The sequence below is a fragment of the Typopeltis vanoorti genome, chromosome 2 (genome assembly GCF_054136105.1).
Source record: "Typopeltis vanoorti isolate ZY-2024b chromosome 2, IOZ_Tvanoo_1.0, whole genome shotgun sequence".
NCBI classification, from domain to species: Eukaryota; Metazoa; Arthropoda; class Arachnida; order Uropygi; family Thelyphonidae; genus Typopeltis; species Typopeltis vanoorti.
The window spans coordinates 51,347,791-51,372,809 of record NC_143550.1 but is presented as its reverse complement, the minus strand read 5'-3'; the positions used below and the strand labels follow the sequence as shown (position 1 = coordinate 51,372,809).

General features: G+C 36.3%; 1 protein-coding gene across 3 annotated transcripts in view; it reads left to right on the top strand.

Annotated features, from left to right (window-relative positions):
* The window catches only part of LOC150109008 (inactive dipeptidyl peptidase 10-like), a 958,620-nt gene that overhangs the window by 774,969 nt on the left and 158,632 nt on the right, over nucleotides 1-25,019 (top strand). For all 3 annotated transcript variants that reach the window (XM_090405008.1, XM_090405015.1, XM_090404998.1), the window contains exon 11: nucleotides 7,159-7,282. In XM_090405008.1, coding sequence (XP_090261134.1) covers nucleotides 7,159-7,282 — 124 coding nt within the window. The remainder of the gene's footprint in view (nucleotides 1-7,158; nucleotides 7,283-25,019) is intronic.

Below are 25,019 nucleotides of genomic sequence, written 5' to 3'. Positions count from 1 at the left end.
CAGTGTCAAGGAGGTGAAAGGTTACAAATGGGGTCCCGCAGGACTCAGTACTGAGTCCTGCGGGACTCAGTACTGGGACCTGTATTGTTTAATCTTTATATCAATGACATTGTTAATGGACTGCAGGTGGATATTCAGTTGTTTGCAAATGATGTGAAGCTGGGAAGAGTTATTTGTAATAGTGCAGATGTGGTAACCCTGCAACAGGATTTGAATAAACTGGACAGATGAGTAAATGGAATGGGGATGTCAGTTTAATGCAGCAAAATATAAAGTCTTGAAGGTTGGAATACATCGATGGGGGACTGCATCCTCTATTGGAGGAGCTATACTGGAGGATGTAGGGAAGGCAAGAGATCTGGGGATGATGATTGATGGAAACCTAAAATTCAGGGAACATATTGCAAAGGTGGTAAAGGTAACTCAGAGGATTGCTGAGTTACCTTTACCAATACTGAGAAGAATGCTGACCTGCAGAGATAAAAGAGTTATCATTCCATTGTATAAAGTCCTGATCAGACCACACTTGGACTATTGTACCCAAATTTGGTCTTCAGGATTCGAAGGGGATAAATGAACCGTGGAAAGAGTGCAGAGGCAGATAACAGATGGTATCAGGACTGTACAATATTAATTATGAAGATTGAGGGAATGTGGACTGCAGAGTTTGGTAGATAAAAGAAGGAGAGGTGAGATGATTAAGACTTTTAAACTGTTGAGAGATAGTTACAAGGTTGACAATGGGGAGTTCTTTTATTTTGGTAGAACAAGGAAAGAGCAAGGACAAGGGGCCTTCCCTGGAAGTTGTGAGCAAGAGGATAAGGAGTGGTTTCTTTGTGTGGAGGATGAGTTGCGTGCATTAGTTCTCATGATGAGACCTACTTCTCATTATCAAAAAAAAGAGAAGAGAAAGAAAGAAAGAAAATGAAATCTAATCATGTATGAATAGATTGCATTTTTTTGCAAGTGAGTGTGGTGAATATAGTAAACTATATGACAGACCACCTCCCTCTTCTTCCATTTCCTATTATTCTACTATACAGTTGACAGAAAGCTATAAAATGCATCTTATAATCCATATGATCAACATAGTAGATTAGATCAAAGATTTCCATGAATATGAAGAGAAGAAAGAAGGGCCAGTAAATGTCCAAGGCCATAATGGAAAAAAGTCTTGTCCATTATGTAATCATGAATAAGACAGTTTTTGGCCAGAAACACACTGTTCCAAACCTACAATGGAGTATGGAAATAAATCTGACCAAGTTTTAAAAATGGATTTAAAAATGGAGTCATTAAATAAGAAGAAGCAATTAGCAAGAATTCTGTACATATCTACTTATAACATGAATACTCAAACTGGGATAACAGATTAATAAATCTTGAAGGCATTAAATGGATATAATTGGAATAAGTGAACTTAGATGAAAAGAAATACATTCCAAGATCTAAGAAATAAGCATCTACTAATAGCAAGTGGAAAGCAAGATGAAAGCAAATAAGATGGTTTTTTAAATTTTTTTTTATTAACAATAAAATGAAAAATATGTTAGAAGAGGTAAGATTCCCATCAGAAAGGATCTTGCAAATCGCATTAACACTAAATAAAAGTTATACCCTAAGGGTAATAAAAGTTTATCTGCCTACAAGTAGCTATGCAGATGAAGAAGTAGAGCTTGTTTACAACCAAATACATCATTTTCTAGAAAAATGGTAAACATTATTTTAATATTTTGATGGGAGGTTTCAATGCAAAGGTAGAAAAAAGAAAATCAAATGAATCATATGTGGGAAATTAATGGAATTGGCACTAGAAATGTTAGTGGAATTTGCAAAAGAAAGAAATCTAAAAATAATCAATACCTTTTTGAAAAAGAAACCTCAAAAAGAATGGACCTGGAGACAACACAGTCTGTCTTTATTTCTTTTGTATTCTCCATCAATATTCAGTCCTCTTTTCACCCAGTTTAGTGGCAAAATTATAAACAAAATAAGATCAAGTAAAGATCATAGATTAGTCTGAAATAAAATAACAATAAACCTAGGAATGGAAACACAAAAACTGATTAAAAAAAAAACAAAAAACAGAAACATTTTAGAAATATTGGAAATGAAAAAAAAGTAGAATCATCAAGTGAAAAATCCATTAAAAAATGGACTCAATTTCAAATATTGAAAATTTCAACATTATCCTAACAAAAATTATAAGGAATGCTGAAAATTTATCTGGGAATTCAAAAAGAGCTGAAATAGACAAAAAAAGGAAACTAAAGACCTAATAGAAAAAAGAAGAAACATAAATCAGGATACATGTGGTGTGAAAAACATAAACTGTACTGAATAAGGAAATAGATATCAGAGGATATAAGACATTTCAATACAAAAATGATAAGAACAGTAGCATAAAACACAAAAACTTCTTGTTAATGCAGGTAATCTTTATATGACAAATGTAAAAGATGAAATTGGAATACTAATTACAAACAGAACAAACCTGTTGGAGATTATAACTAAATTTTATCAAGAATTATTTACAAATAAGGGAGAAGTACTAGAGAACATGAATACTGAAAACTATAATGAATATACAGTCAAAGATGATGAAGTAAAACATGCACTTTCAAAAATGGAAAGCCACTTGGACTTGATGGAATACTAATAGAAATGTTGAGAAATGGAGGGATCTCTTGCATGTAAAACCAGCAGAATGTTATACTAAGTGTTTAAGAATAGGAAGAACCTTCTAAAAGTTAGAAAAATCATCTCTCTATATAAGATGATAAAACTGACAAGAAATAACAGACCTATAACCATTCTCCCAGTCATTTATAGATTTTTACAAAAAATTATAGATTGCAGAATAAATAATGCATTCAATATCCATCAACCAAAAGCATAGACAAGTTTCAGAACATACTTCTCAACTTTAGATCATTTACAATCCTTAATCAAGCAATGGAAAGAACTAAATAATATAATCTGGGAGTGATAATGGATAAGGATCTAAAATTTAGCGGACATATTGCCAAAATTGTGAAGACAATACAAAGGCTTTTGGGAATGATGCAGAGGACATTGACGTGTAGAAGTAGGGAGATTCTTGTTCCATTGTACAAGGCTTTCATTAGGCCACACATGGACTATTGTGCCCAGATTTGGTCACCTGGTTTTCAGAATGATGAAGAGATGTTGGAAAGGGTCCAAAGGCAACTGACTAAGGTAGTTTCTGACCTCTGGAATGTCGAGTATGAGGAAAGATTGAGAAGATGTAATTTGTAGAGTCTGGTGGACAGGAGGAAGAGGGGAGATATGATAGAGACCTATAAGTTGGTAAGGGGTTTTATAGGATCAATGCTGGAGAAGTTCTACAGAAAATAGCAGGAGATCAGGCGAGAACCAGAGGTCATCCCTAGAGACTATAAAGAGGGTGTGAGTAGGGGAGTGAGAGGCAGGTTTTTTCCGTGTAGTGTTGTAAATGAGTGGAATGCCTTGCCTGAGAGTCTGCAAGGAGTTCAAGTGTGTTTAAGATATGGTATGATGAGCTGTGTGTGTGTGATAAAAGGACCTTCCAGATGAGTCTTTGACTCCATGAGGTCTTGGGGTAGCAATAGTAATAATATACGAATTTCTTTGGCTTTCATGGATTATGGAAAAATCCTTCAACTCAATAGACCTAAATAAAATGCTTGAAGGTTTAAAACATATAGAAATAGATTATATTTATTTTAACATATTAACTCATATCAGTGAGGTTCATCAGTAATAAATTTAAATGGAAAAGAAAGAGAAATAGAAATAAAAAAAGAGGATTCAGACAGGGAGACTCTATCTCACCAAAATTATTTGCTAGAACCCTTGAATATGCTATGAGAAAACTGAACTGGGTGAAAATAGGACTGAATACTGATGGAGAATACGAAAGAAATAAAGACAGACTGTGTTTTCTAGGGTGGGCCTCCTACACCTGGAAGTCCTGAATCATCATAACAATAATGCTTAAGTAATCTGTGATTTGCTGATATCATACTCATGATAACATCATCAAAAGAATTAGAACACATGGTTATTGAATTAAATGAAGTAAGTTTGGAGATAGAACCTGCAAATGAATATGGACAAATCAAAAATAATGTATAGTGAAAATAGAACAAAAACAAACCAAAATAAATAAAAGATAGATTGAAATAGTTCATACGTCTAGGACAGATCATTACGAATGACCATAAACTTAATATTGAAATTTCAGCTAGAATAACATTAGGATCAAAAGTAAGTTTTTAACTATTGTAGAGATATATTTAAAAGCAATTTACCAAACTTCTTAAAAAGAAAGATCTACAACCCAGTGTATACTCCCAACAATGATCTATGGTAGCTAAACCTGGAGCCTAACTGAAAACAATATAAACATGGAAAGAGCCATTTTGGGAATAACACATTAGATAAAAAGAATAATAATCTGATAAGGAAGCAAACAATGGTGATAGATATTGCATTAGTAACAAAAGGCGACAAATGGCATTGGTAGGATGTGATGAGAATGTCTGACAACAACAACAAATGGACAAAAGAACAGAGTGAATGCCAAGAACTGGTTATTGGAAATAGGTAAACAAGTGGTAAGATGGAATGATGAGATAAAAAGGTGTTACTGACTTTTGCTGTAGAGATACTTAGGGTTGGCCAAAATTGAAGTAGTATAAATAGGCATTCATCCATCAGTGGAGACTGAAGAAAGCTGTTGGTGATGATGACAGAACACAGCAGTTGTGATGTTTCCAGTGATTAACTTTTTGATTCCTAAAGATCCAGTGGTGATTATTTTAATTTGGTTTCTGAAATTGGAAGCACTTTTTATTTCATTGGATATGATTTTCATGAATCTCCCAAGAAATCATCATAAAGTTAAAATGTGATAAATAGGATTGCCTAAAACATGCCAAGGACAAGAGACCATACTTCAAAATATTGTAAAGGGTTGGGTTAGTGAGAAAATCAGAATTATTTTAACTGAAGAACACTGAGTGAACTGAGCATTCTTGAGAGGATGAAGTGAGTATAAAGTGAATGAGTTTGAGGAGTGGCATGATAGACTTTGTGATATTTGAGATCTTTTTCTTAGATCCCATGCACTAAAGGTAGAAGAATCTATAGCAAATAAGTGCCATGTGCAGGTGAGGGTTGGGAAAGAAGAAATCAGTTGATATTTTTCTTGAAAAGTTGGAGGTTGTAGTTGTTGAGGAACATTCCATGAGGAAAGCTCTTCCAGAGAACAGCATAGATGGCATAAATGAGGAAGAGGAGAAGCACATATGATATGTTTGCAGTTGGACTGAAAGGGAATGGTAGGCAGCTTCTGTTCTTATTTAAATATATCAAAAAGAAAGTGGAGGAATGATAGTTGTCAATTCAGTGAAATCCTAATCATGGAAGTTCCTGTAGAAAAGAGCAGAAACTGTTCATCTGTGAGATAGTGGTTGAAGTGAGTTATTGAGTTAGGGAGCTTCTATCAGCCAGAATGCTCTCTTCTCTGTTACATCAAGAAGTTTTAGGGAGAATTTGGGTGCACGAAACTTGTAAACAGTATTCTAAGGATGGTTGGATTTAGGATTTGTACAGACTTAGTAATTGGACGGGTGAAAAGCAGTGCTTGAGTGAAAAAGAATGCCTAGTTTTTTAGAATCTATCTTTAGAATGCTAAAGATAAAGATAGATGAGCTAAGATCTCGTTTATGAGATAGAAAGATAATACTGCATTCTGGTAGTATTGAAAGGTGACCAGGTTATCCATGTCCAGTTTAAAGGATGTTTGGAGATCACTGTTTAAGGTACTGGTGCAGAGTAGGACATCAAAGCTGTGGAATGGATTAGTGATGATCATTTATGTATAGGAGAAAAAGTGTACATGATAGAATAAAACTCTGTGGCATTCCCGTATTGGTGGAAAAGCTGAAAAGGTCTATGATAGATAGACCAAAGGATGGCAATTGACTTAGCATACATTGATAACTGACACAATCAAATGCCCCCAGAGATGTCAAAGTGACATTATCTGTTTCTCTAAAGCTAAACTAATTAGGAATTTAACATAATCACAAAATTGCTGATGTATCTGGAATATAGTCTTATGCTCTGTGCTGGTTAAAAAAAAAAAGAGGAAAAACACAGAACATAGTCTCATCAAGTAACCTTATTCAAGAAAGATGAATGTATGTTTTTTTGATTTTGAATATTTTTTTGGGGTGGAGGGGAAGGAAGATATGCTTTTTTTTTTTTTTAACTACTTAGATGGAAAGAAGCTGATGAACAATTGCAGTAATCCATTTCATAAAGGGTAATAACTAAACATGTGCATTGTTTGAATTTTCTATGCAGTCTAATTTTAAGTTGAGGAAAATACTTGAGAGAGAGAGTCATTCTGAAGTTGTCAATTTTGCCATCAGCACTACTGGAAACTTTAATAATCTTTCTATTATTCATTCCATAGTATGTTGAATTTGCTGTTTTTTTTTTTTCCTCATAAATATATCACTGTTCCCTATTGTTTCACATACTGTACTAGGTAATGTTCCACATATATCAAAAATTTGTTCATTTTTAATATAAATATATAATCCAATTACAAATTTACTACTTTTCTACAACTAGGTTCAACAAGGTCTTGGTTTAAAATGACAGTTTTGTACACTGAGTGCTAATCAGACACATTAATACATATATATGTAACTTAGGAAATAAGTATCATGATTGGCACTTATGAAATCATGATTTGGCTTTTTTCCCTCCCTTCTCATTAAATGTTAAGTTATACTTTTTTTGAGAAGGAATAACATGCATGAACAGCATTATTTCAATATTCATTTATCTCACCAGTGCTTTATAAATCAAAGATAATTTATTGATCATTTACTTTAAAAGTTTATTGCATTTTTAGCATGTTATCTTCATTTAATGGTTTCACTGCCTTGATGTTGCAAATTTTATTCCTTGAAATTGCTTCAAATAGCTCATTGTTATGTCCCATAGTATTTTTTGATCTGTAGATTATTTTTAATGCATGCCAAAGAAGTCATTTTTAAAATTCAAAATGGAGTACTTTATATAGCATTTAATGTAATTATGCCTAATTGCTCTCAGAGTAATCATTTATTCTCACAGGGATCACTACTTCACATCTGTGAGCTGGGTGAGCAGTCAGATTCTGGCAGTGGTATGGATGACTAGGGCACAAAATCATTCTGTAGTTACAGAATGTACTGGACCACTATGGTACTGTAAAGTGGTGAGTAATGAGAAATTTTAAAATTTCTTATATGTAACTCCTAGTTTCTTGAGTAGAATATAAAGGAACTTATTGTGCCTCATAAACACATGGCGTTGTACTTCACCTTTAATTTCTTAAACTGATATATTAATTTTTCTGAAATTTGGTATTTTTTTATTAAAATATATTCCTCAAATTCATGTATCAACTAGATTAGACAATCTCCAGTGTTATATATAGACTACCACCATACAGACTTATTTCATACATTTCCCTTTTCAATATTGTTATTATCACCACATGTCCTCTACAAAATCATGGGACTTATTACAGGAAGTTAACTTCAGGTTCTCTAAAGTATATTGTGCCACTCAAACTCATTTTCTGTCTGCACTCTTCACTACCCTTCCAAGTCGTACATTCATACATTTCCACCTGTTGCAATAGAATATCATAGCCCATGTAGAATACTTACATCTCACTTCCTTTCACAAATTCCAGGGTTAGTTCCTTTCCCTTGTTGTATCCTTTCGAAAAATCTTTATCCGTCTAGTAAGGACCTCTTACCAACTTATGTTTCATTCACATCACTGATCTATCTACCCAAGTTCTGCAGCAATATGCCCTAAATCTATCCTCATAGCCCATATCTCACAGTTCTAATATCAATTTATTATCTATCATTATATCCTTTCATAATGTGGTTAGTACTGTTTTCATTTGAACACAGCAGTCTGGTCAGGATCTTTTACAGTGGAACCTACCACATTCTTATTTCCCATTGCTTCTGCTTCCTCCACACTTCCTTTCAACAGAATATTTCACCTTGCATCTGATACTTAGCCATATTAAACTGGTGCCGCACTTATATTTCCATCTTTTCCACCATTATTTGAATAATAATGGTCTCATTACTAGGTCCTGTGGAATGCTGCTCACAACAGTACTACTATGGGACATAAATTGGAGAGGAGGATAATACATCTACTAATACTTATGTAAAACATCATGAGATTGAAGGAACCTGAAGTTTAGCCTTATGATCCTGGTTCCTGACTAAGGCTTTTTCCTGCCACTACTCTGCTTCATACAATTCCTTGATATCTGCAAAATAGTCAATTAAATATTGACTCAACAGGTAGCAAATCGACAGATGTCCTTCCTAAATTCAGAAAAATCACAATATATGCACTTCCATCCACACTCTTATATCTGAATCTTTTACTGGTTTTGTGCTAAGTAAAAGGTATAAAGCATATTATTATTACTTTATTCACATAATTGATACACAGTCAAAACAAGATATTGTTTAAACAACAACTTGACTGGTGATACAGAACAATTCAGATTCCACCCAAGAATCTAAGAATGGTCTGTCAGATAGCATCATAAAATATGGACTGTTCCAAGTAATACTGTTTTTTTTGTAGATTATATGGGGTCACTTCATTGATGTTTAATTGGTATAAATAGCTGGATAGCTTCTTTGAAATTGCACCAAGTGCAATTTCAAAGAAGCTATCCAGCTATTTATTATCCATTTTGTTTTCCCGATAACTATTGGGATGACTTTGGTGTGTTTAAGCTACAGCAGGCCAACTTTGATTGCCAGATCTCGATATTTAGTCATTTTTTCCTGTTCTTTGTTGTTAATGTTGTTATCACTGGGTGCTGCAATATCAATAATCCAAACCTGTTGACGTTCGATAATTGTGATGTCAGGTCTATTGTGTTCCAAATGACGATCAGTTTGTATTTTAAAGTCCCAGAGAATTTTTGCTGTTTTGTTTTCCAATATTGTCTCTATTTTATGCTTCCACCAGTTATCAGAAGTAGGAAAGCCATATTTTTTGCATACTTGCAATAAATTATTTTGGCCACTTGATCATGGCATTATTTATAGTCAGTTTGAGCTATCTTGCTGCAGGCACTGATTAGATGTTCTACAGCCTCATCTTTCTGATCGCTTAATCTTCATTTCTGTTATTATTGAAGTTCAGAATTTTTGCTTTCATTGTATTAGTTTGTAATGGCTGCTCTTGAGCTACTAGCATAAATTCTTCTGTTTCTTTTATTATTATTATTATTGTCATCTTACTTATTATTATTGTCATCTCCATAGAGTCAAAGACTTATTGTGGGTGATACACACTATTGCACAATTGCACACAATACTTATCCAACCTAACCTTTTACAGATTCATTGTCTGCGAGTACATTCACAATACACGCACACACACTCAGACAATGAATTCCACTCTCCATGCAAAGAACTTTCTACTCACTCCTCTGTTAACATCATCCTTATACAGTTTTCAGCAATATCCTCTTATTCTACCCCCCCCCCCTTCTCAGTCTATGAAAAATCTCTTCCATGTCAACCTGATAACAACCCCTGACTAGCTTATATATCTCAATCATATCTCCCATTCTTCCTTCTATTCATTAGGCTTTGCAATTTGTATTCTCTCAATCTGCCCTCATACTCCACATTCTAAAGACCACTGACCATCTTTGTGAATCTTCTCTGAACCTTTCCAACATACCCTCATCACCATGAAAACCAAGTGATCAAATCTGTGCACAATAATCAATATGAGGCCTGATCAAGGCCTTATATAATAGTATCATAACCTCTCTATTTCTGCATGTCAGGGTCTTCTGCACATTATCCAATGTGAGGTAGGTCTTCACAACTTGTGCAATGTAGCCCCTGAATTTCAGATCCTCATCCACCATCTCTCATTTCTTCTACTTTCTTTAAAGTTTCCCTACCAAGTGTGTACTTTGCATCCCATCATCACTTACCAAATCTCAAACCCTTACACTTTGCAACATTGAACTAATAGTTAAACTTACTTGCCCATTCATGCAATCTCTTCAAGTCCTCCTGTAAGACCATAGCATCCACTTGACTCTGCACTGCTCTCCCCAATTTTGCATCATCTGCAAACAGCTGCATATCACTAGTTAAACCCATCCCAATATCATGAATATACAAATTAAACAACAATGATCCCAAAACTGACCCCTGCAGTACACAAGTGATCTTCCTCCTTCGAGATACTGCACTCCCATATACAACTTTCTGATACCTATCTGACAGCCAGTCACTGTCCCAATCAGTAGTCTGTTATTCGATCCCATCTCTTTCAATTTATTTAACAGCTTGTTATGTGGCAGTGTATCAAAAGCTTTTGCAAAATCCAAGTACACCACCGTGTATTCATCTCTCTTGTTATAGTACATAAGTAATTATTAAAATATCCCTTTAACAAACCCATGCTGATAACCACAAAGAATACTGTTGTTATCAACCCATTTCTCTATGCTACCTTTCATCAATCACTCCAGTACTTTCACCACAACTCCCAATATGCAGATTGGCCTATAATTTGAAGCTACAGCCTTATCACCACCTTTATGCAGGGAATAATTTTACCCTTTTTCCACTTTCTTGGAACCCTGTACTGTTATAAGAGGCTTATTAAACATTCATGCCAATTCCGTGGAACAATCCCTTAAGATACATGGCGATATGTCATCAAATCCTATCACCTTATTGACATATTCAAATACCTACTGTTCACTTACAGTTAAGCCATCCTCTCCTATGTCCTCTACACTTAAGTTCTTCATGATTCCACCCTGATCAGGATGAAACACCCTTATAAAGTGATCACTGAATACCTCAACAATGTCTTCTACAGCAGTTACCATTCTATCCATTTTTATCCATTAACATCATCTTACCATGATCATTCTTCCTTCTACTTGCCACATATCTAAAAAATGCTCTGGCATTTTTCTTTTTCTGATTTGACAATTTCTGTTCATACTGCACTTTTGTTATCCTTGCTAACTTAGTCACTCTCCTGGCTTGTTCTTTATACTCTTTATGTGCCTGATTGTTACCATTATTCATCTTGTACTGTCTCCAAATTACCTTCTTCTTCTTCCAGTTTTCATGCTTAATCTCCTCTTTCATCCATTTTACACCTACCTTATACAACCTTTTGGCCTTCGAAATATATTCGCACATTGATACTCTTATGCATTTCTTTGTCATTTCCCAAGCAGCATTTATTTCCTAACCGTTCAACTCCTCCTTCCATGCTATAGCTCCAAGTTGTCTCCTAAGCTTGCTTGTCATAATCACTAGCCTTATAATTCCACATATATCCTTTCCTCACAAAAGTCTGCATATTTCTAGGCATAACCCAGATGATTGATCACTCTCACCAGCCAACGGGAGGAAAGTGTGAAACCCCACTCAGTTACTTCCTCTGATGAAACGATAAGATCTAAAACTCTCGATCCTCACATTCCCTCCTGCCTGAAATAGTTATCTCTCAAGAACTTGAGAAATTCATTTTACTCATTCCCAAATGCTATTTCTTCATTCCAAACTATACCACCATAATTCAAATCACCCATAATAATTACCCTTCCTTTGTTCATTAATTCAAATTGTTTATACATTTCTTCATTGCCATCCTCCACATTCCCAGGCATATAGCAACATCGAACTAATTATGTCTTCCTATCAACTTCTGCATTATCCCACACTGCCTCATAACCATTGCCACTATTTCCCTGTTTCATGTCTACCTTATGTGGACATACAGGGTGTTCGGGATAAATTTGACATATTTATAATTAATTATATTTTTCCGTAAGTTACATGTATTAACACACACTTCTCTTCATTTAAAAGTTTGGACCCTTCTTCATTCATATACAAGATGTCAGAAAGGATGGATAGCTGGAACCCACCTGAATCATGGAAGAGAATAACTTGTATCATGATGATTCGTGCCCCCCATCAAAATAAGGATATTACGACTGCTGCCCAATGCTCCCTGAATACAGTAAAAACAATCAGGCATGAACTAGAGACTTGCAATGGTGACTACGAGGATGTAGCAAGAAGAAAGATCCCTAGCAGACGATCTGATTGCGTTCGTACAGCAGAATTCCTCGCAAATCTGCAGGAACAGGTGTTGAAGAACCCTGGCATTGGAATTCGGGCTTTGTTCGTGGAGTTGCTAACTGTAGTCAAGCCCTGGATAACAAGGGTAGCCAATGGTAGGCCGTATGTATGGCAGCAGGATTCGGCCCCTTGCCACACCTCTGGGAAAAGTCAAAAATGGTTGTCTGAAAATTTCTACGACTTCACCAGTCCAAATGTTTGGCCTCCAAACTCCCCAGACCTTAACCCCATGGATTATTTTGTATGGGGCGCAGTTGAAAAAGACACCAATCGCACTTCCAGTAATACAAAAGCCCAGTTAATGGATAAAATTAAAACAGTTTTTGCGGCCCTTCCCAGGGAGACTGTAGCATCAGCTTGTTCGAGGTTCCGAAGCAGAATTGAAGCTGTGATCGATGCTAATGGTGGTTATTTTGAGTAAATCTTGTTGATAGTATTGTAATTAACTCTGCCTGTAATGTTTTTTTGTCAATTCATTAAATTTAATAGATACAAAGAAGATTTTCTTTTTCCTTACGAAACTGTCAAATTTATCCCGAACACCCTGTAGTTCCCTTGCTATCATTAGCAGTTCTCCCACTCCCTTCTTGTCCTTTCTATCCTCACAAAATAATGCCATGATCAAGTTTGTTTACAAATGCCTTATATCTGGCATTTGTAAACAAACACAATAATTCATTTTTAGTTCTATAACCAGTCCTATCCAGGCTACTTGTTAGTTGATTTCTCCACCAAACCTGCCCAACCACCTTTATCACAACTTACCACATACATGATCAGTCTCCACTTCCTCACCAATATCGCAATATACTCCATCTTCATACACACACATTCACTGGATGTTGAAAGTGGCAGTCTCTTGCATTCCCATTCTCTCTACATTTCTCACACTACTACTGTTTTCACTTCTGCCTCTTCAGTGCCACTCTCCTGATTTTTCACTTCATCTCTTGGTTCTGATCTCTTGCACGCGTCGCAAACTGTGCTTCCATCCAACAACACTTTCTCCAGTGCACTTACTCCAAAGCCATTGAAATGCAACCCATCATGCCTGTATAATTTCATTCTTTCCTCAAACACGTCATGCATTCACAAACTGTACTCCTCCTCACAGCTTTGCTAGCATACTATTCATAACATTGGCTCTCTGTCACAACTCATCATTTTCATACCTCAGCACCACACTGTTATCTTTCATTCTTCTCAATAGCTTCCTGATATTGCCCTCACATGCTCCTTATGTTCACTTAGATCATTTCCCTCCTACGATCAGCACTGACTCTCTTGCTCATTTCTTCCTCATGTCTGATGCCTTAATTATCCTACTCATTCTCTCTCCTGGATAGAAGGAGAAAAATCTGCCTGATTTTTTTTGTACACACTAAATTTGGAATTTATATAGTTGCATTCAATTATCATATGAATGAAATTTGCTGTTTGAGATAAGTCATGGGATACAATCAAGATGTAGACAGCATGCATAATAAATTAGCTGAATTAGTGCAGAGCGAGTAATATATATATATATATATATATATATATATATATATATATATATAACTATTATTTTTTTTTCTTTATGGAGACTCTCATCCACTAAAGGTTGTAAACCTATAATGTATTAGTTCTGTAGGTGAGCCAAGGATATTTTCTATTTTTATTAATTTTTATATAAATTTTTTTTGTATTTTCATATATCACTTAAAGATAGTCATAAACATCCATGACAGGATTCAAACTGCATTTTTGTTGGATAATGGGTACATTAACCACTCAGTCAACCAGGCCAATGAATTATTATGGTAATTGGACTTTGGGAGAGGGATGGGTGGGAATACAGCTACTAATATGTATCTAAAACACCAAAACAGCGTGTGATGGAAGGAACCTGAGGTTTGAGAATACAAAAGCTAGTTGTATTCTCTATCACATCTAGATAGTACAATAATTCTCCTTCCGACTTCTTTGCTGATGATAAAGGCAAAGTACCCCCCCCACACACACACACACGCACTTTATCAAGAATTGCTGAGACAAGTCATCAAGTCCTGATAGTATGTCTCCTATAGTTAAAACATGTGCTCTAAAATAATTACTTAATGCATTACCGTTCTTTCATCCTTTCCTACTTGACTACAGCATGAAAATAAGCCTATATTTAGCCCATTTTTACAAAAAAAGAAAACATTTGTCAGTGAATTGTCCAATTGTTCTTAACATAGTTCTCTCAAAAATCATGAAAAAAAGTTAACAAGCAACTTTACCACTGGGAATCCCACCAGCTAATCAGTAACTAGCAATGTAGAATATGCCAATATTTTATCCATCACCATTCACATTTGGACTCGATCCATGGAAATATTTGAAGAAACTCACATAGTCACTTGACATTTCTAGTGCATAGAGGCTTACTTTGCAAATTACCATCTTATAGTCTTCTACCCTTTGTAATTGGATCATCAGCTTTCTGGTCACTCACTAAATTTCATAGTTTCACTCTCCTCAGATTTTCCAAGCAATGCTGAAAAAACCGAGGGCTCTGAACTTTCATGCACTCTCTTTTGCCTCTACATAAATGGCCATACTCAATGGACATACTATCATCAGTCCTCCAACTTCTTGAAACTGCAAGAACATGAGTGTTGCTAATCAACATCTATTTACTGTAGAGCTTCAAAATTTCAGTATTATTTGGAACAGCTCACCTCCCTCGCTCTGTCTTCCCCAACCTAGTCCACATAAAGCACTGATCTACTAATGGTCTTATAACCTATCGTTCTAAAAAAAAAACTCACTAAATTTGGTGTTATATCAGAGGACTTCTCCATAACCAAAGTGGATAAGCAAATAGAATTTTCATTTATGAATGGAGTATATGCAGAGTTATAGAACTGGTAATTATGACAAACTTAGGAGGCAGCCTGGAGCAGTACACAGGAAATGATAAAGAGGGATTTAAAGGATACAATATCAGAGTGCATACCCAGGGTCAGAAGATAAATCAGACAGGAGTTAAATTTGTTTGTGGCATCATTAAACAAGAACTGAAAGAAAAATGTTGTGAAGTTAATATTTTATTTCTTTATTATTTTTGTATGAACCTTATCTGCAAAATGCTGTAACATCTAACAATTAGTAAGCTAAGGGTTACATAATCTTAGAGCTCTGCTCTAGAACTAGACCAAATATGAAATTTTTTCAAACTACATCAGGCTTCTCTTTGTAAAAAAAGTCTATGGCTACTGCCATAGACTTTTTTCACAAACATCCCACTATGGGATTCAAACCCACAGGTTGTTGGAGAATGGGTACTATCCACTCAGCCAACCATACCAGTAATAAAATAAAGAGAAGCAATCAGTAAGCGTATAAACAGTACAACCATGTGAGACTAGAGAGGTAACCAGTATAATAAGGAAGGTAAAATCAGGTTATAAGTGAAAATTATCCAACTACACCAAAGGAAATCCCAAAGTTTTCCATTATGTGGTGAGCAAAAGGAAGAACAATATGAAAGGATAACTTTAATGAATGCTGATGTTAGAGAAGTGACAGAAGCAAAATAGTTAATATTTTAAAGATGGCTATCCAATTACAGAGGGTGACAGTTAAATTACCATGCAATCACTTTGCAGAAGAAAAGTGTAAGGTTGTGCACTTTGGGGTGAAAGGAATAGCAGCAGTATATCGCATTGGTGGAACCGTACTCCAGGAGATTGATGAGGCCAGGGATTTGGGAGTGTTGGTGGATAGGGAATTGAAGTTTAGGGGGCACATTGCAAAAGTGACTAAATCAGCTCATCAAATCACTTGGCTTCTGAAAAATACTTTAACATGCAGAGACAAACAAGTTGTTGTTCCTCTGTATCGAGCCTTGATAAGACCCCATCTGGACTACAGTGACCAGTTATGGGCACCAGGGTTTCTTCGTGATGGGGAGGAAGTGGAGAAGATCCAGAGACGAGTGACCAAGATGATAGCAGGTCTGTGGAATGAACCTTATGAGAATGGGTTGAAGATTTGTGGGTTGCAGAGATTGGACGATAGGCGAAGGAGGGGTGATATGATTGAGACATTCAAATTACTGAAGGGTTTCTATAAGATTGATCCAGAAGATATTTTTGAAAATATGACTGATGGTGGGAGGACTAGGGGCCATGCATGGAAGCTGGGCAAGAGCATGGTTGACAAGGGTGTTACAGCTAGGTTTTTTACTTGGAGACTGGTGAATGAGTGGAATAAGCTTCCAGAGTCTGTTGTGGGTGCTGCGACCATGAATGAGTTCAAAGCAAGGTATGATAGATACTGTGTCAATGTCGAATAGTTGTTCTTGACATGATGTTAGGGCCTCCCTCAATGAGTCTGTTGACTCCTTGGAGTTGCCCGGAACAACAACAATAATAATAAAGTATGACATCCAGACGGTGATACTGCAGTACACATATGAGAGTGACTGATGTTAGAATAGAGTATATGAATTAGAGTTGTTTAGCATATTATTTAGCACAGTCATGGTATTATACAAAATATTAGTCCATGTATTATGAGAAAGTACTAGCACTTTCTCTTAATACTTTTTTGTTTTTTTTATATTTATCCCACACATGAGAGGTACAAGAACCTATAGACATCAGTGCAATGTGTGAGGTACAGATGAGGTTGAAAAAGAAGAAACCTATTGACATTCTCCTTAAGTAGGTTGAAATTGTTGGGGAAACATCATGAGGAGGGCTGGTTCAGAGGACAGAGGTAGATGGAATAAATAAGGGAAGAAGCAGGTTCAATGAGTTTTCAGTTGTACTGTAAAGGGATGTTGGACAGCCACTGCTCTTGTTTTAACAGGCCTAACAGCAAGATGTTTACCAATTCACTGGATCAGTGACCATGGAAGTACCTGTAGAAGAGACAAGAGTTGATACATTGCATCTGTGAGATAGAGACTGAAGTGAGCCTGTGAGGGAAGGATCATCTGTGAGTCGAAGTGATCTCCTCTGGAACAGAGGAGATAAATTTGAGAGTTTTTAAGGAGGTTTTAGGTGCACCACCCCAAATGTGTGAACAGTATTTTAAGGATTGGTGGATTTAGGATTTATATAGGGTTAGTAGCTCAGTGGGTGTAAAATAGCTTCTTGAGCAGAAAAGAATGCCTAGTTTTTTAGAAGCTGAGGACACTATTGAGTGATGTATTTATGCCAAGAGAGGTTGAAGGTAAATATCAGTCTGAGGAGAGAGTTTACCTTGTCTAGTGATATGTATATTACTGAGGATAAGGGAAGGTGAGCTTGAGATCCCTTTTTCGAGAGAAAAAACAGGACTGCATTTTGACAGCATGGAAGGTGACCAGGTTATTGTTGCCCCACTGAAAGATGGTATAGAGATCAGTGTTTAAGGCAGTGGTTGCAGATGATCTTGATGTCAGGAATGTCTGGAAACTATATGGTTTGCCAAAGGAGTAGGATGGGTGGAGAGCACTATTGTTGACAAAGCTATGATTGGAATTTGTAGTGACTGAAAGTAGGTCATTTATATATAAGAGAAAGAGGTAGGTGAGAGAATGGAGCCCTGATCTACTCCTGCATTGGTGGCAAAGCTCGAAGAGAGGGTGCTGTTCACCATGGCACGCAGTGAATGACCAGAGAGAAAGATGGCTATCTAGTTACAGCAGGTGGCAGGTAGGCCAAAGGAAAGCAGCTTGCAAACCAGGCCTCAATGCCAAACATGATCAAAAGCCTTGGAAATGTCAAGAGCAACAGCAAACATTTCTCTGAATCTTTTCATGGCACATCCAGTGGTGAGTGATGTAGGCTAAGATAGCAACGTGGATCTGGATTGGTAGAATCCATACTGGTGGTTGTTGAGTGTGCATCTTAGTAGTGAAGAAGTTGACCATTAATAGTTTTCTCCATTATTATGAATAGGACTGAGGTGATGGCATTTGGGCAGTAGTAGAACAGCAGGCTTTTGTTTCTCTCTTTTTTTTTTTTTTTGGAATGGGTTGGATATATGTTAGTTTCCATGAAATGAGACAGGTGGCATCTGTGTATAGAAGATTGAAGAGATGATAGAGGACAGATGTTAGTTCTGGAAAACAATGTTTGAGTACAAAGAGATGCCATCAGGACCAGATGACTTTATAGTGTAATGGTTGTTTAATATTCTTGTCTTTCTGCCAAAAGGCCAGAGAAGGCATATGGTTCTCAGTTACTGGTATGGGAGGAGATGATTTACTTTCATCATCTGTGTAGGAGTTAGAGGAAAAGAGTGATGCTATGAGGTCGGCTTTTTCTTTGGTAATGAAATCTGGATTGAATAGAGGTGGGAGTGCAGGTGAGCAGAAGTAGCGTCTGATGGCTTTTGCAAGAGACCAGAAGGCATGACTACTGTTTGGACAAGAGAAATTTTCTGCTAGTGGCTTTCATGAAGTTGGAGATTTGGATTTTCTGATAGTTGATTAAAATTTATTACGTGCTTCTGCATAGACTGAGTACGAAACTTGAGTTCGTACTTCTTGTGCAAGCCACCTGCAGTAAGCTGAGTTTTTTTTATTCAACTGCTTTCATATATATTCTGTTGAACCAGAGCTTGGAAAGTGGAAAAGAATTTTGGATGGAATGAGAGATAAGTGCCTTCATGCTACTGAGGATGAATCCTGTGACTTGCTGAGTGCAGGTGTCTGGGTCAGAAGTGGAAGCAATAGTCATGCCACAGGAAAGTAGAGTAGTATTTCCAGAGATCATCCCACTTTATATTGGCAGAGGACATGAGGTTGGGGTGTGATCAGAGGAGGGATGCTCTGTGAGACTGGAACCTTGTGCCAGATTGTAGTCTGAGTCGCCAAGAGGAGAGGTAACTTCTACAGCATGTCTGGAAGGAGAACTAGTTAAAAAAAAAAAAAAGATCAAGGTATTGAGAAAGTGGAGGGAATTATCTAGAATTCAGATAGGTAGTTACAGCAACTGATGCCAGGTACCATAACATCAGTTGTTGGATGGGAAGGATATTAACATTGCATGAGAAGTATTTAAAAAATACTTAAATGATATCAGAATGTGTGTATATCAATATCAGAATGCATCTCTAGATAGAGTTAAAAGAATAAATAGAGTACAAGAGAAATTAGGTGAAATCTAATTAAGCAAGCGATTTGTAAGAAAAAGATTATGTGGAAGGAATATCGCGTTAGTAAGGATGATGTCTGTTATGAAAATTATAAGCAGCAGGCCAGAAGAGTCACATCTGCTATATGGAAAGCTAAGTCTGAGAATGAAAAGAAACTGGTTCTGCAGGCTGAAGAAAACCCAGAAGAATTCTATGCCTTTGCTACAAGTAAAAGAAAAAATGAATATAAAAGAATAACTCTACTGAATGCAGATGGCATGCGAGTAATTGATAAAGAAGAAGAGATTGCTCAAGTAATGAGTGACCATTTTCTAAAAGCTATCAGCCTGGTGTTAGTAACATTGAACTCACTGCTACCTGTTCACTGAATGAAGATATTCATTCAGTGAAGAGGTAGCAGTGATTCCGGTATATGAGGACGAGATACTAGAGCAGTTGCACAAACTGAATAGAATTCTGCAGTACGAATGGATGGGATATTCAGCACGGATGTTAAAAGAGCGTGCACCTGAACTGGCTATATAATTCTCAATATAAGTCTCAAAACAGGAAAGATTTCACAGGAGTGGAAAGAATGTATGGTAATACTATTGCACAAGGGTGGTGCAAAGACTGATGTATCCAACTATTGATCTATCAGTATTCTCTGGAGTGGTGGTGGTGAAGATTTTGGAAAAGTTGGTTAGGAATCACATATAGAAATGGGTTACATTCTATAATAATGTTACTATTGAATTAGACAAGAGGAATGGATACACCATGATACTTTTGGATTTTGCTAAGGTTTTTGACAGAATGCAGCATAGAAGACGATGTGAGGAACTTTTATTCACCTTTTTGATCTCTTTCGACCAAAGGTGAGTTAGCCGGTCTCATACAGAGGAGGGGGTTTTTTCACCCTGAAACTCAGGTTTTTCATCCCCCAGAACAGGCAAACTGGCCCCATGAACACACATGGATTACAGTCATGAATACGTCCCAGCCATATGTCAGTCCTGAGCCCGGATAAAATTGTGGGTTGGGGAAAGCAATAGTGAACTACCCTGTAAAAATTTCACCAGGAATACTTTGTGGGTAATGCCTACAAAGTCACCTACGGTTGGCAACAACTGAAAGGGAAAATCAGTCAGTCAGCATAGAAGACAATTGAATAAATTGGAGAAATGGGTTTGGATTATAAAATATTAGCATCGATTAGCTGTTACTCTATTATAAAAAGTTAGTAAATTACTAAAGCATGACCGACCCTTCACATAGCCATATTGACCCTCATACAGTATCATATTTTTATCGTCTGTGCAGTTAGCCTAATGGCTTTGCACTTCACAACCATATGCCTGGGGAAGGAGTGTCCTAGGTTCGGTTCCCGTTGGAGACATGAGGAGATGAAGGATCTTCCTCAGCCATAGCCAAGTTACCCGGATCTCCAGATCCCTTCTCTCTTCCATCTCCTGAAGCACAGTTCCTTTAATATGGTAAACCTCATTCCATCTTCTCTGGCCAAAGTGCATAACTTTACACTTAGCAACATTGAAATGACATCCCCATTCTTCAGCTGAAATCACCGACCTATTAAAATCCTCTTGTAACCATGTCAGAACTTCCTGACATTGTTCAAGCATCATTAGCAAACTATTGAATATCTCTTTTCACACCCGAACTATATCATTGATATATAAGTTAAACAACAGCAGTCCCAGAACAAAATCCCATGGTATTTCACTCATCACCTTCATTTTTCTGAACACCGAACCCCCATACACAACTCACTGGCTCCTATCATCAGCCTTCCCCATAACCAAGCTACCAAATTACTATCTTTCCACATCCTACTCAATTTCAAAAGTAGTTTATCATGGTGCTCAAGCAAATGTTTTAGCAAAATTTGGATAAATCACATATAGTATCTCCTCTGTTCAATACACTGGTCACCCTATTATAAAATTTAACCAGGTTACTAAAGCATGACCTCCACCTTAATAAAACCATGCTGCACTTTCAAGAGATGTCCATTCTCATCAGTCCAGGTTTGCATTCTCTCCATAACCATCCTCTCTAACTCCTTCACCACTATACTTGATATGCACACTGACTAATAGTTTGACACTACTAGCTTGGAATCTCCCTCATGTAGTAGTACTATTTTTCCTTCTTTTCACTCTTCCGGGATTATTCTTGTTGCCAGACGTCTGTTGAACCAAAGTATAATAGTGTAAAACACCAAGAGTACTGCCAGCTCTTTTTGCACATTCCCATGGTATACATGGTGATATGATATCCCAAACAGCCTTATTAACATCATTGTTACTTCATATTATAATCACTTCATATTATTGAACTGTTAGTCTTCTGTCTTCCTTCCTATTGTTTTTCAACAAAACTTAACTCATTGTCTTGTGTTCCATCTCCAACAACTAAAGTCAGTCTTCCATATTCACCCTTCTATTAGCAACATAACTATAGAGTTCTCTAAGGTTTTACTTTACTGATTCAGCCAATCTCTGTTCATATGTCAATTTCTCTTTCCCTACTATACTCATCACCTTCCTAGCTTGCACCTTTTACTTCTTGTGCTGCTACTGAGTGAGTACCCTATTCTTTATATCCCCTCCATAACATCCTCTTTTTTTTTTTTAGACGCTCTTGCATAATTTCATGATTCATCCATTTTACTTCTATTTTATTTATCCTCTGAACCTTAGGAATCTTAGAAGTAACATGTTGGACTGAATTCCCATGTGTTGCATCAACTGCATGATGTATAACATAGTTATTTCTAAGTAACTGAAGGAATTTAATCTCCTTACTTTATTTGATCTCCTTAAACTGATATTTCCTGCCTCCAGTTGATGCTGCCCTAGTTAAGCACCTATTATTATTGCCCCTGTGCTCACCAGTCTCATCTCTCAGAACATTTCTTCAGTTACTTAGAGATAACTATGTTATACATCATGCAGTTGATGCAACACATGGGAATTCAGTCCAACATGTTACTTCTAAGATTCCTAAGGTTCAGAGGATAAATAAAATAGAAGTAAAATGGATGAATCATGAAATTATGCAAGAGCGTCTAAAAAAAAAAAAGAGGATGTTATGGAGGGGATATAAAGAATAGGGTACTCACTCAGTAGCAGCACAAGAAGTAAAAGGTGATCTCCTTTATTTGATCTCCTTAAACTAATATTTCCTGCCTCCAGTTGATGCTGCCCTAGTTAAGCACCTATTATTATTGCCCCTGTGCTCACCAGTCTCATCTCTCAGAACATTTCTGAATCATCTCCCTTTGCATTTCCTGGACTGTAGCAACATCCCACTAAATATCTAAAATTTGTGCTTGCTTCACCCTCATGCCAAATTTCCTCAAAGCCATTATAATTACTGTTTTCTTCAAGTTCCATGTTGAGAGGACACAACTCTCTAAAATCATCAGTAACACTCCACTTTCTCTTTTATCTTTTTTTCCTTGTAAAAATACTATAGCCTTTACATTCTATTCCTGTAAATATGCTGTCTTCTTTTAATCACATCTCACTAATTCCAATGATTTGGGGACTGATCAGTTAGATCAAAATTCTGCACCTTTATTCCTAATACTCTTTGCATTAGTGTGCAAGTACAGTAGCCTTCTCTTCTTATTCTGCTTTCATTTTCACAGTTCCTGTCAATCAAGTCTTTTGACTCTTCTGCTCCCATTGAGGCCATGCATTCCTATCTTGTCTTCTTTGTCCATTATCTCACACCAATTCAGGTATCTTATGCTCACAGTTCCACTGCCTAGTTTTCATTTCCCTGACTGGCTATACACACTCCTTTCATCAACACCCAGCTTCACATTACCACTCTCACTCAAATGCAAACTATCTGCAGCAAACTGATCTCTCCTACCTTCAAATTTATCCCATACATCTGCAAACTCAAGTCCTCTCTTCCTGCACATTCTGTCTATCATGCCATTCATGATAATCACTCTTCAGCTCTTTACTGTCATACCTTGACAACACACTCACAGTTCTCCTAATGACACTCTTCCAATTCACTGTCTTTAGCAAATCTTGCACTACTTCATTCAAACTTCCTTGCAAATCATTCATTCCAAACCACATAGTCAACTCTTCTTCATTTCTATTCATCTGCACAGCCCCAGTCACTCTTCCTGTTGCTGCTCTTCTCACATGTACTTTTGATACTTGCTCCATTTTCACATCTTTTACAATAGAGTTCCCATGCAGGACTACACTACTTTCCAACTTTTCACTGCACTCATTCATCTTTGATTTGTCTGTCATTGGTGCTTTCCTTCTTATACCTCTTTCAATCTCTTCTCTAAATATCCTATTTCACTCCACCTCAATTCCTTCCTGAACTTTACCAATTCTTTTATAGTAATTCTCAGTAGTAATCTTCACTTGTGTTCATATCTTTCATGCTTGTTTTTTTACCAGTTTTCATTCATTCTTCTACCATTCCACCATCTTTTGCATCTTTCTCTGTATTCCTACATCTTACCATGTCATTTACCACATTTGTGCTACATTTGCTATTCTCAGGTTTTGCAACACTTGTATCACTAAGGCCATTCATACCACCATTGATTTCTTCATTCACCACATCACTCATTCACTTTTTCATAACTTTCTTACACATTTGCTGCTCTTTCACTGCATCTCTCTTTGCTATCAGGTGAGCGCTCATTCTTCCTATTGCATTCTTGCTACTGTCACATGAGTCACCATCAATACATCACCTCTGCATTCAAATCACATCTTGCATATACACACTCCTTGTAAATGTTTGGTTTATTGTGGTTATTTTTGGCACTAGTTGTAATATTAGGTTCTTGTTCTCTATATATTAATATTATTATACCTTTCTTCTATATCTCTGTTCTTCACTATCCTTACTTTATCCTTACTTTATCTTTATCTAATCCTTTCATATACTCTATTTAACTTTATTATCTTTTCTCTACCTTCAGCATTCCTTCCTTATACTGCAGATCTCTAGAAATTTGTATACATTAAAGACTGAGCCACTACATGTCTCCTTGCGACATAAGAAATATCAATACTTCCAGTAAAGTTTGCTTTCTATACAAAGGCCGTTCTCAATATTTAGTCACAGTCGTGGCTAACTCAACTTTAATTTGTACCTAATTTTAAACTCCGTGCTCACAGGATCATGTTTATTTAGAACAGTGCATTGCGTTAAAGATCAAGCAGCATACTTTGTAAATAAAACAAACATGTTTATTTATGCTGAAACATCATACAAATTGTATACCAATGAAATGCTATTTGTTACTTCTCTCTAAGTTAAACACTTTAGAGGAAACTTTCTTTAGGACATTTTCTTAAGCATGCAACAAAATACCAGTGACACAAATAATTAAGCAATTAAATTAAATAACTATCAGCCCCATTCACAATTTAGGAATTGATTAACTATAAATTCCAGTCTTCACTCAATATATATATAATTCTCTTTATGCAAACTACTTCTCATAACACTATATATAGTAATTCTATAATCTTATCATTTCTTCTAAAACAGTCTCTTACAATAGACAAAGTTACTTTAAAATAACTTCTCTCTATGCAAACAAATTTTCATTCTACTATATATAGTAATTCTATAAAATTATCA